This window comes from Uranotaenia lowii, chromosome 2, assembly GCF_029784155.1.
Source record: "Uranotaenia lowii strain MFRU-FL chromosome 2, ASM2978415v1, whole genome shotgun sequence".
NCBI lineage: Eukaryota > Metazoa > Arthropoda > Insecta > Diptera > Culicidae > Uranotaenia > Uranotaenia lowii.
Window position 1 is genome coordinate 280,449,695 of NC_073692.1, and position 12,562 is coordinate 280,462,256.

General features: G+C 39.4%; 1 protein-coding gene across 1 annotated transcript; it reads left to right on the forward strand.

Moving 5' to 3' along the window:
- The first annotated feature begins 9,882 nt into the window (after positions 1 to 9,882).
- On the forward strand, positions 9,883 to 12,360 carry LOC129745712 (rho GTPase-activating protein gacF-like). The gene is made up of 2 exons (XM_055739023.1): positions 9,883 to 10,849; positions 11,173 to 12,360. The coding sequence occupies exons 1-2, from the start codon at positions 10,164 to 10,166 to the stop codon at positions 12,260 to 12,262; spliced, it is 1,776 nt and encodes a 591-aa protein (XP_055594998.1). The 5' UTR covers positions 9,883 to 10,163; the 3' UTR covers positions 12,263 to 12,360.
- The last annotated feature ends 202 nt before the right edge of the window (positions 12,361 to 12,562 follow it).

The window sequence follows — 12,562 nt, forward strand, 5'->3', positions numbered from 1 at the left end:
TTCATTCGGTGCGGTGTTCTTTGTCGGGTGCTGAATCAGTGGTGATGTGCCACGTTGAGCTGAGTCAGTGATGCTGTAAACCGGTGGCGCTGTGCCGGTGGTGCAGTGTTAGTGGTGTGGTGTCAGCGGGATTAAATGCAGTTAACAAGGACAAATGCCGTGAAAATCAAAGTGGTATCAGGAGAGTCCGTAGTGAGTCGGTGGTGCGGTGCTGGTGGTATCGGTCGGTACTGTGTTGGTTTCGCTGCGTTGGTGGTACCTGTCGATGCAATTGCTGCAGTTCTGCAAGCATTGCGATGAAAATTTGGACTGGATGATAACCAATGGTTAGTAACCATACATCTGTCCGTCGGCCCCATCGAGGTTAATCCGGAATCTACGCCGTTTTAACCCTTCACATCGATGCCACCGAAAAATTAAAGGTTGTGTATTGGGAATTGAACCGCTTAAGAAAAAAAAAACACCCAGGAACAGCAGGAAAAATATGCGCGGGTCAATAATCAAATTGGAAGTGACAATAATTCAAGACTCACCACAGAAAATAAAAGAATTTGATCTTACACTTAAGTAAAAATTGTAAAATACGATAAGATATCAAATAAAGTACAAAATCCATTTACCGTATTTTATCTTAATATCATGATTACATGTTTAGTTTTTTTTTCTCATAATGGATTCATTTTATACTCTTATTTATTTATGTATTTATTTAAAATTGTCCCTATAAAAATAGCTCATAATAACACAATTCTTTATTCTACCTAATATACATTTGCGTTTTCGATTGGGACATTTTCTTTCCTGTTAAAGTTGACACATTTCTCCTCTAATGGGCCTTATTGAGATTGTACTTTCCAAATAAACGTTTTTTAAAATAATTTTGATAATTGGTAAATCTCTGTTCAAAATTTTCTTCGTCGATCAGATCTCTGCTCACTGGTCCTACTCGGTAGAAATATGTTTCGAGATCGTATCCAATGAGGTTGTTCGGCCGAGCGGATCAGCTCGCAGCTACTTCTGGTACATCAGAAACCTTAAAAACAAAAAACAAACAACATAATAAAATAATATAAAACCACATACAGAATTTAAAAACCTACTTTTTTTTAACATCAAATGATTAACGTCGGGAGAATCTCATAGCGGGGGTAGGGGGTTAGCTTTTTTCTCCGACCAACTTCGCTGATCCAGTTACATCTGTTGCTAACATTAAAAACACAAAATAAACGAAAACATATCAAATTCCAACAATTTTGTAACTTATACTACCGAGAAATAAGTCAAAAGAATATTATCGCAGACACCAGAAACCCAGACTGACCACTCAAGGCTGATTTTGGCGCTTGTTCCGCAGCGTTATCTACGGGTTATCGTGAAACTAACGGCCACATACACAAAAGGAAAAATCTCGATATATCACATACACATTTGCATTGTGCTATTTGATTTTTTACATCTAGCGATGAACACGGTCGTTTTTGATTACCAACTTTTGATAGAAAAAAATAACACGATTTATTTCGAAAACCACTAAAGAACCGTTTTTTGAATTGGAGCGCATTAACCAAATGTGGTTAGAATTCAACCATAAAGTTTATAAAAAAACACCGACTTCGACAAAAATGAAAATTGAATGAAAACTTGAGATCTTCTGCATCACTTCCTTATTGCGTTGTGGTTGAAAAATAACCATTTATGACATCTTTGGTTTCATTTGTGAAGATCACTTTCAACTGCAAGATTTCGTTAACCCCGAAACCTCCGTCAAGGGTAAGTTCAAGTTTCCCGAGTAAAAAATATTGTGGTAAACCCAATTATTTGTAAATAGTTATAAGACGATCTAGGACTTGTTGATAAAACAACAAATAACATAGTAAAAACATTCCACTGATTAAATATTGCAAAACTACAGTATATTGCATGTGGCTTTAAATTATATTACTGTTTAGAACTGTTAAATCAGTTGAATGGATGAGATTCTAACAAAATTTTGTTGAACAATCTGTTTCAGTTAGAGTTTCTCCAAACCCTTCACCTAGCCGAATTGCCGCATTTATAGAGGTTTACAAAAACTGAATAAAACAAAAGTAGAGGTGATATTTACAAAATTTGTAAAGCAATGTTTTGTAAACAGAAGAAGCTTAATGAAACACGCAAGGTACTAGCTCATCTCTTATTATGATACAGTAAATTAAAGTAAACAATCAACATTGAAGACAAAAACGATAATGAAAATATTTGAGATAGAATTTCAAATACTAACAGGTGATTCAATCAAGACGGTTTTCATTTGGCTTGTTAATTATCAAGTGTAGTTTTTTGATGAAGCACAGTAGTTTCACGATGCCCCGACAGATGGCGTATGATTCTGGCCGACTTGTAGTTGTATGGATTCAAGCGCCACTGATCAGTCTGGGTATCTGGTGTCTGCGATATTATCTATTATCGAAAACGGTTTTCGTCGATGCAATTCCGAAATCTTCCGTGAAGGAAATGCGTTTTTCTTCCATTCAATTTTTTTGACAGCAGAATAACGTACAGCTTTGACAACAACTAAGCGCATTAGTATTAGTGTCTGGCTGTTCATTCAGCAGCCTGATAGAAACCGATCGAAGTCAATTGGAAAAACAGCTGATCAGCTGTCAATTCATTTCAATTGATTTCGATTGAGTTCTGTTGAACACACCTATAGATAAGTTCTCAAGTGATCCAAAAATATGGGATGAAAACCTCCCTCCTTCTTCCCCTCTTCCCGTAGGGTAGAGAGAGGGGTCTCGAAACAAAAAAAAAACATTTTTCGTACTCAAAAATACTTCCATATTAAATTTGTTTTTTTTTGTTCGTTTAGTTCTCGAGTGATAAATAAAAGGGAGACCCCCTTCCCCTTCTTATCCCCCCACTGGAAGTATAGATGGGCCTCACTCGTAGCCTTTTACCTTCCTATGTAAGATTTGGATTAATTTGCATGATTAGTTATCAAATAATAATGCATTAAATTGTATGGAAGACAAGGTCCCCCCCTCCCCTTTGTGTCTCTCCAATCGAATAGGATGTAGACTCAAAAAATCATAGATACATTTCTCGTACCCGAAATAACCAGCCATGTCATATTTGGTTCCATTTGCTTGATTAGTTCTCGAAATTAGCTAATTGTATGGGAGGCCCTCCTCCTTTTCTATCTCCACATTGGAAAAGGAGGAGTATCAAACTATCTTTCAAATATTCTTCCTACCCACAAACCCTCGCATGCCAATTTTGGTTTCATTTGCTTCATTAGTTCTTGAGATGTGCGAAAAATTGTATAGGAACCCCCCTTCCCGCTTCCTATTTCCTCATTGGAAGGAGGGAGGGTTACCAAGTAATTTTAGGAACATTTCTTGTAACCAAATACACTCCCATACCAAATTTGGTTCGATTTACATGATCGGTCCTCGAGTTATTCAAACATGTTTCTTTAGTTTAAGGGGGCCCCTCCCTCCTTTCAGAGAGTGGGAGGGGTCTTGAACTATTTAAGGAACCTTCTCCGGCCTTCAAAGTCCCTCTCTGCCAAGTTTCAAGCAAATTGGTTCAGAAGTTTACAGACAGACAGAAATTCAGTTATATATGTATATATAGATTTAAAAAACGGGAAATTCATAACATTTAAATCGGGAAAACCCGGCAATTTGAAAATGGAAAACCGCTGGCCCCCTACCCCCCTACACTGTGATAATGAAAATCGTGATTAACCTTCCAAAGCCGTTCGCTAAATATCTGTTTCAAGGAAATTTCAGTTGTACTTTGATTTCGTTCTCCTGGCTGTAAATGTTAACCGATTTTGATGATATTATACTCATTGTGTAGGTAATTTATTCTTATTACTCAAAATTTCAAAATAAAATCGATCTGTATATTACTAAATTATCATAAACTGGTTAAGAAAGTAAAAAGTCCGAAAAATCTGCCAAACTTCCGACAACTTTTCTGTATTTGAGTGTTTTATTGATGCTTGAAATCGTCAAGAATCCATCTATCCGACAATGTATAGATATGGTGGGGTCCAATTAAAGTTTTGATCGCTATCACAAACCTTCCGATAGAAAAAATCTTACTTCAAAAAAACGACATCCAATGTTGGTTTGCTTAGCTATATTTCATTACCCAATGAACCGATTTCCAAAACTCAAATTTTATTTTTTTGTCGTTAACTTGGGCATTATTTTCATAGAACATAGTTGGTCTGTCAAAATTACCAGTTCATCAAAAAATTAGAATGATGATAAAGATGCTTGAAATGTGCGTTTCGGGTCATATTGACCCGAACAGCTTTGGAGGGTTAAGCATTCAAATTGAGGATTAACTTTGTAGGCAGACTTGTACCTAACTCTGATTTTCCTTGAATCTGTAATGAAAGATCTTATAAACAACTCAAACTAAAAAATCCATTTTTTTAATCAATTTATCAATGGAGATTTATGGGTTTGGCGCATGAATCTATGGTTGTAGGCTTTAAAAGTTTATCAACACTTTTTGTTCAAAGTTATTAATTTTGCAATGGAGATTATCCGTTAGATGAAGAAATGAAATTAGTGGTTGTTTATTGAAGTTAATTCTTAATGCTTTAATGTCAGTGAATTTTTCTTGCAAGATCAATCTTCTTCCAGAATCAATAGAGATTTTGACAATAACGTCTCACGTTCCGATCGTTTGTTTTGTTAAATTAAACTCCCTGATAAAAAGCTTCGTTTGGGTGGCAAAACTTACCTGGTGTACTATAAGTTGGTCGCATCTCGATTGGTGGAATCTACTAAGGCCTATCTTCAATCAGGAGTACGCACACAGGACCTTCCGCTGGACTTCGTTTCTGGATTTTGGTGCAGTATAACGGAATAGATTTCTTTTTCCGTCTCTTCTTTATCATAAACAATCCACATCATTGCTTATTGCTGTCATCCGTCTATCACTGCTCACTTCTCTCAGAGATCGTTCTCGGTATCTGACTCGATCGAGTGTTTTAATTTTACACCGCCGCTCAAAAGTTTCCGCATAGAGTGAAAATATTACAGAATGGAGGATGAAAAGAATTTATTCTGTTTTCTTTGCGAGAGTTTGGTGCAAGATCCATCGAAAGTGATTGAGTGCGTGCACTGTCACAGGGCAGTGCACTTTCGGTGCAAGAAAATCTATGGCAACAGTATTTTGAAAACAAAAAAGAACCCGTTTTTCTGCTCGCCGGAGTGTATCGACATGTTTACCCGAGTGTCCCAAGCAGTAAATCGTACTGATTCCGTTAGTGAGGATATCCGAAAGCTAACGGAATACGTTCGAGGAATTAAGGAGGATCAATCATCTGTCCGTAGTGAAGTTCGAGACGAATTGCTGAAAACCCGCGCAGTTGTCGATAGCTTGGTTGAAACTAACAGGAACATAGAGGAGTCCCAAGAGTTTCTATCAAACAAGTTCGAGGAGCTAAGGGGAAACTTCAAATCAATAGGGAAGGCAATCAGGGAAATTCAATCAGATAATGAAAAGCTGAAAACTACGGTCAATATTTGGCAACAGAAACACTGCGATCTATCAAATAAAGTGGATCGTCTAGAGATGGAGCTCGATAAAGCAAACAGGTCTGCTTTAGGAAAAAATGCGGTAGTGCTTGGACTACCCATGAGCGCCCAAGAAAATGTCAAGGACACTGTTCAAAAATTGGCAGATGCAGTTGGGTGCCCACTGAAGGATGGCAACGTCACCGAGGCGAGACGATTAGTGAGCAAAAATTCTTCATCCAGATCTGCACCGCTTCTTGTAACCTTTGATTGTTCGACTACTAAGGAGCTGCTTTTTCAAAAAAAGCGTGAGCATGGAGTTTTGCATGCAGCGAAGATCGATAGTGCCTTTGCAGGGTCTACAAATAAAGTGACAATCCGGGATGAATTAACGACTTTTGGGAAAGAACTGTTAACGGAAACCAAGAATATGCAGAACGAGCTCGGCTTAAAATTCGTTTGGCCAGGGCGAGATGGAAAAATCCTTGTCAAACGTCACGAAGGGGCAAAAATCGAGCAAATTGGAAACAGAAATGACCTACGTACACTTGCTAAATCCACCCAGAAACGCTCTTTGAACCACTCAGCCGACTTAGAAACATCCAACATTACCATACCAGAAATGTCTTCACCGAAACGTATCAACACTGGAGCAGGAGTTATGTAGAAAGTCACCGTATTTTTTATTGTTACCTGTACCTTAAAAAAAACAATGGATAATAAAAATAAAAATATATTACACGACTCGCTAGATTCTCTTCGTGAAAACAACCGAAATAAAAATAACCGTCATTTTCTGAGATTTCTCCAATTGAATGTTAGAGGCCTTAATGATCCGAGCAAATTAGATTTTATCAAGATATTTTTGGAGCAATTCCCTGCATCTATTGATGTCCTAGTACTTGGGGAGACTTGGCTGAAAGAAGATAGAAAATATTTAGCAGCCGTGAATGGATATCGTAGCTTTCTATCCTGTCGTCCTAATTCAAGTAGCGGTGGACTAGCAGTTCTTATAAAAGAATCGCTCATAGTAACTGAGATTGAAAACTTACATGATGACGGATTCCACTACGTACATTTGCGTCTTGAAACGGGTGGCCCGCCAATTGAAGTTCATGCAGTTTACCGACCTCCTTCTCAAAATCCGCAGCTCTATTTTGAAAAACTTGATGCCGTTCTTGCCTCTTTAAAGCCTAATTCCATTTTTTGATGCTAGGCGATGTCAACATCCCAGTAAATAAATCTAGTTGTCCCGTAGTCGAACAATATTTAGATATTCTGAGATGTTATGGGTGCCAAGTGTCCAACACATATGTAACCCGCCCAGCAAGTTGCAACATCCTTGATCACGTTGTATGCTCAGATTCGATCTTAGATCAAACCTTGAATGAAACCGTTCCAATCGATGTGAGTGACCACAGTCTGGTGTTGACTACAATCAATTTAAAAAAACCTAGAGTTTATCGAAAGTTGGAAAAAGTGATTGTACAACATGAAAAGATCAACGAAGCCTTCCGAGCTGAATTTCATAACATACATGCGAACAGTCCCACAGAAAAGTTAGAGAAGCTCAGCACACTGTACAGCCAACTGAAAGACAGATATTCTAAAACAGTTTCTGCAGAGGTCAAAATCAAAGGTTACTGCCCGTGGATGTCACTTGATGTATGGAACTTGATTCGAATCAAAGAAAAGGCCATTACGCGTTGCAAAAAGTACCCTGCAAACGATGAATTAAAGGATATTTTGTTACAAGTTTCAAAACAACTTAAACATGCTAAAACTGAAGCGAAGAAAAGCTATTATCATAAACTTTTTCAAAAATCATCCCAGAAAGAAACGTGGAAAAGTTTAAACAACTTAATAGGAGCAAACAATGCGGAAAAGGAGAAAATTAAGATAGAGTTGAATGGAGCTGTTACGGAGGAAGGAAAAGTAGTTGCCAATGTTTTCAACCAATATTTTACTAGTATTGGAACTCAGCTTGCGGCCACTATTCCCAGAAACATCCACGCTCCTGAACAACACTATGTCGATAATAGTGGCAGTGTTTACCTTCGACCAACAACTGAACAAGAAGTCATCATCAAAATAAACAAACTTGATGCTTCAAAAAGCCCAGGTCCGGATGGAATTCCAGCGCATTTCGTCAAAGCAAACCATCTTATTTTGGCACCATTGATAAGCGACACTTTTAATCACTGTACTCAAATCGGAGAATTTCCTGAATTTCTCAAAATAGCGCGGGTAATACCAATATACAAAGCGGGAAAAAAACGGATTGTAGCAACTACCGGCCGATATCAATACTATCGGTTTTTAGTAAGATAATAGAGCAGCTGATAGCAGACCGGGTCTTGCACTTCTTGAAGCACCATAATGTACTATACAGCCATCAATACGGTTTTCGCGAAGGGTCAAGTACTCTGACAGCAGCAACTGAGCTAGTAGACGCTATTCACAATGCCCTGGATAACCGCAAGCTTATGGGAGTGCTATTTTTGGACCTGAAAAAAGCTTTCGATACGATTGACCATGCTATTCTGCTTCGAAAGCTGAATTCATTTGGAATCAGAGGTAACGCATTGTCTCTATTTGCTAGTTATCTTGCTAACAGAAAGCAGTACGTCCAAATCAATCAGTCAACTAGTGACCTTGGAAACCTGCCTGTTGGAGTCCCCCAAGGCAGTAATCTTGGACCACTTCTGTTTATCCTTTATGTGAACGATTTGCACCAGCTACGATTACATGGCAAACCCAGATTGTTCGCGGATGATACATCGTTGTCTTACGAGCACCACGACATCGGAGTAATCATCTCTCAAATGTCAAGCGACTTGGTAAAACTGAAAGCATACTTCGATGCGAACCTCCTTTCGCTCAACCTAGAAAAGACCAAATATGTCATCTTTAGTTCAGCTAATCGGCGCACCACCAACCACTGTCAGCTTGAACTTGGTACAACGGTAATTGAGCAAGTCAGAACTTTTAAATACTTGGGCCTTAATTTTGATGAACACATAAGATGGGACAAGCATATAGATTGTCTCAGGAAGGATCTGGGCACAATACACAGTATCATTTGGAAAATTTCGTGGTTTATTCCCACCAAACAACTAATAAGCCTGTATCATGCATTTGTGCAATCGAAATTGCAATACATGGTCTCCATTTGGGGAGCTGCAAGGAAAACTGACGTTAAACCACTTCAAGCTATGCAGAATCGATGCCTCAAAGCTGTGTACAAACGGCCCAGACTTTTCTCCACGTACAACCTATTCCACCAATCCTCGCCATCAGTGTTACCAATAGCTGCACTAAGGGAACTCCAAAGTGTTATCCAAATCCACAATATGCTACACAATCCAGTTTTCCACCACAACCAACAAATCCACCAGATGAACCACAGATTTCCCACACGATCGAGGGAAAATCTGACACTACGAAGAGCAAACACCGAAAAAATGAAAAAGTCACCTGAATACTTCAGCAAATCAAAATTTAACACGCTTCCGGCATACCTAAAAATCATACCAAACAAAGTAGATTTCAAACGCCAAGTAAAAGCCCACCTCAAAACCAACTTAGCAAATTATTTAGTATGACCTACAAATGAAACAAACTGAATCGTGAACCTATTAGCAAACCAGTTCGTAAAAGCCCCCTTAACAGAGAGCAATCTCACTGGGGGTTTTGAAGAAGTCAAATTCCTCACTCTGAATACACCTACCACTAATCCCCACCATACGACTGTTCTCTATATTCCTTCTCTGCCAGCCACCGCCGCCACATAACCGCCCACCACAAAACCACCCGCCGCAAAACCGCCCACCACGAAACCGCCATCCACAATATCGCCGCAAATAACAAATCAAATAATGCAAATAAATTTTGAAATAAATTTTTAGATCAAAATTAGAAAGAATCAAAGACGCGAAAAACATAAGACAACAATATGCCTAATGATGAACCAAATAAACCGAAAAAAAACAAGCCCCGCATTTGCCTCTAAAAAGAACCTATTTAGTTCTCCCAACGTCGAGTGAAATTTGTGCTAGATAGACCCAAAAAGCATCGAACGGATTGATTTAGGCTTACCTATTTAAATTGCATAACAAATGCACCGCACTTGCTTTGAGCGACGCTTTGTGCACCCTCTTTGTACATACAAATTACACGCAGGGAACGGACGCTCGGTCTTTGGCACGCGTCTGCGCCTGGCGGTGTATCCTTTTGGTCCCTAGACTAGAATGGGTGGTTGGGCTCGAAAAGACGCGAGCGAGGTTAGGAGGAAGTCTAACAGCGGAAGCAATCGTTCTGGCTCGGCTTTCTGGGCATGTGCGTCTTGCGCACCGCGTGAATACGGACATGCTAAATTTTCGATGCTCAGAACGAGGGTTGATACCGATGTCAGTCGCAGTATGGTTATTGTGTTGGGATAGATAGCGCACGGTTTTTCTTTTCTGCCGGCCGCTCGTTTGAAACTTGAGAGAGAGGAGGGTGGCACAGGACATCAGTGATATCGATTTTTCGAAGCTGGGTTGGTTTTCGTTGCGCGTTGTTAAATTTCTTGTTTATCTGTTCTCTGCGACATGCTGAAGTCCGGTCGACGGTGAGTCAAGTGGAAAGTGTAATCGAATTATGAGTGGAAAGCCTAAACGCACCGGTTCATCGAGCAACTCCTTCAACATGTGGGTTTCGACCAATAAAGTTCTAATTGGATCCGTGGGTGGCGCAAAGAAACAACACAGTAGAAATCCTAACTTTGAGTCTGAGGAAACAAGACTGCTGATTACGCTATGGGGCGATCCCCAGGTTCAGCAAGCTTTAGCCACGACTCATAAGAAACAACCGGTCATAGCTAAACTAGCAAACAAGATGAAAGAGTATGGTTACAACCGATCCACAGAAGAAGTCAATACTCGGATTAAAAATCTAAAATGCGTTTACAATCGTATCAAAAAAGATATGGAAACGGGTGTTGTGACTTCGTGGAAACATTTTGAAGCGCTGGACAAAATTATGACTCGTCAGCAGAACACAGATTCGGAAGCCGGATCTTCATCGACGAAAAAATCCACCGACCAGGTAGAGGTAAAAATTGAAACATTGAGCGACGATGAAAAGGATATCAGAACGGATGAATTGCTGAAAAACGCCGAGCAAGTGGAATTGAAAGAACCAAATTTGCTAATTCCAAAAGACGAACCAATGGACCAGGACAACGACGAAGACCCAAATGATCCAGATTTCGAAAATGATGGAGATGATGAAGAGGACAGTTGCACCAATAATGATAGCGATGAGTCGGATTTTGATATCGACAAGTAAGTTTCATAATTTATTATTACTTAAATTGACCGCAAAAGCTAGCTTCGAGGAAGTGAAAGTGACGTTTACTCACCCTCTTGAAGAACCATTAATGCGCATGCTTCTATTTTTGTTGATACATTCACCTCGTAACAAATATTGCGATGAACACGTGTCCTTAAGCAAGTGAACACATTGTTATGCTCCCACTGCGAATGCGTAAATATAGAAGTTTGGATTATTTAGGGTTCATTCTCTTAAGGAAGCACGTGTACGATGCAACAAGTTGCAAACAAGAGTTCATCGTTTATTGAAAGCACGTTTCTGTATTTACTTTCAGCGAACGCCGTAAAGCGCGTTTGCGCAGGAGAACATCTCGCAAACCAACAAAATCCAATGCAAATAAAAAGACAAAAACCTCGACCGCCGCTACTTCTACTGCGACTACGACTTCCACAACGGCTCCAATAGTGACACCAGTTGTAACACCATCTTCAACACAAACGCCGAACACTATCAAAATTATAAATTACACCGGCAATTCAGGACTCAATATATCAAAGATTGTGCCCCATGGAAATGTGATACAGCCGGCATCTGCTCCAAATGTCGCGATTGTATCAGCCGCTCCAAGCACGACTACAACATCATCAACTGCAGGGAAAATATCGTTAGTTCCAACGAACTTTCTTCTTAAGCAGCAACCTTCAAACATAAATTTCAACTCCCCAATCCAGCTTTATACAAAACCAACCGTCTCCGTATCTAACAGTGTGACTTCGATGCCAGTATGTTCGGTTCAATCTTCACAATCTACAGGTCAACCCATGAAACTAATTCTAGTCAATACTGCCAACGGACAAAACCAACAGATTCAAATACCGGCCGGCAAACAAATCTACACAACAACTTCAACGCCGATCGTCAAAGCTACGCAAGGTACCCAAATTTCCCTTCAACCCAAGCCGATTATAACGTCTGCCGGCAGTCTATTGCCAATTCCCCAGAAGAAGCCCGATCCTCCACCGCCTCTAGCAGCTACCATAACTCCCGTACAACCGAAACAAAACAATGGACTGCGATCCGTACTGAATCAGTTGGTAACTCTGCAAAAAGAGAGTTTAGCAATTTCCCGGAGTCGTATGAACGTGGAAAGAGAACGTTTGAACAACGAGAAGCACATAGCATGTTCCCTGGTTGAAGCTCTAAATGACCTAAATAATATGTTGCATAATTATAGCAACGTGGTCAACATTGGTGATGATTACGGATTTGGATCTTCTACATTCCAGCAACGTAATTCTTCTGCTGGAGAAAACGATCGAGATTCTACGATGCATGATATTAGTCAGCGAGATATTTCGCCTGCGAGAGATCTGATTCCTGTGATTGATACGATTAAGGCTGAAGTAATAAGTGATTCGGATTGAGATATTAACCATTCATCTTGAGAGCTTTTCTACCACTAAATACTCACAGGTGAATATAATGCTCAAATTGGATTGGTAATAAAAAAAAATAAGCGTTCGGTATGACTGAATATAACTTAGTGTTTACATTCAAGAACATTCAAGAAATCCTTGAAGAAATCCAGATGAAACCAAACTATGTTTTTGTTGACGACTGACTTTCTACTTTTAGGTCAATATCTGTGTTATAGAAAGAATCCCTATAATTTCTTTTAAGTTTTACTCTCATCTACTCACACATACATAGCACCCGAAGAAGTC

Coding starts and splice junctions, on each gene's coding strand:
- LOC129745712 (XM_055739023.1), top strand. CDS start 10,164: ATGAGTGGAAAGCCTAAACGCACCGGTTCATCGAGCAACTCCTTCAAC. Junction 10,850..11,172: donor TCGGATTTTGATATCGACAA/GTAAGTTTCATA, acceptor ATTTACTTTCAG/CGAACGCCGTAAAGCGCGTT.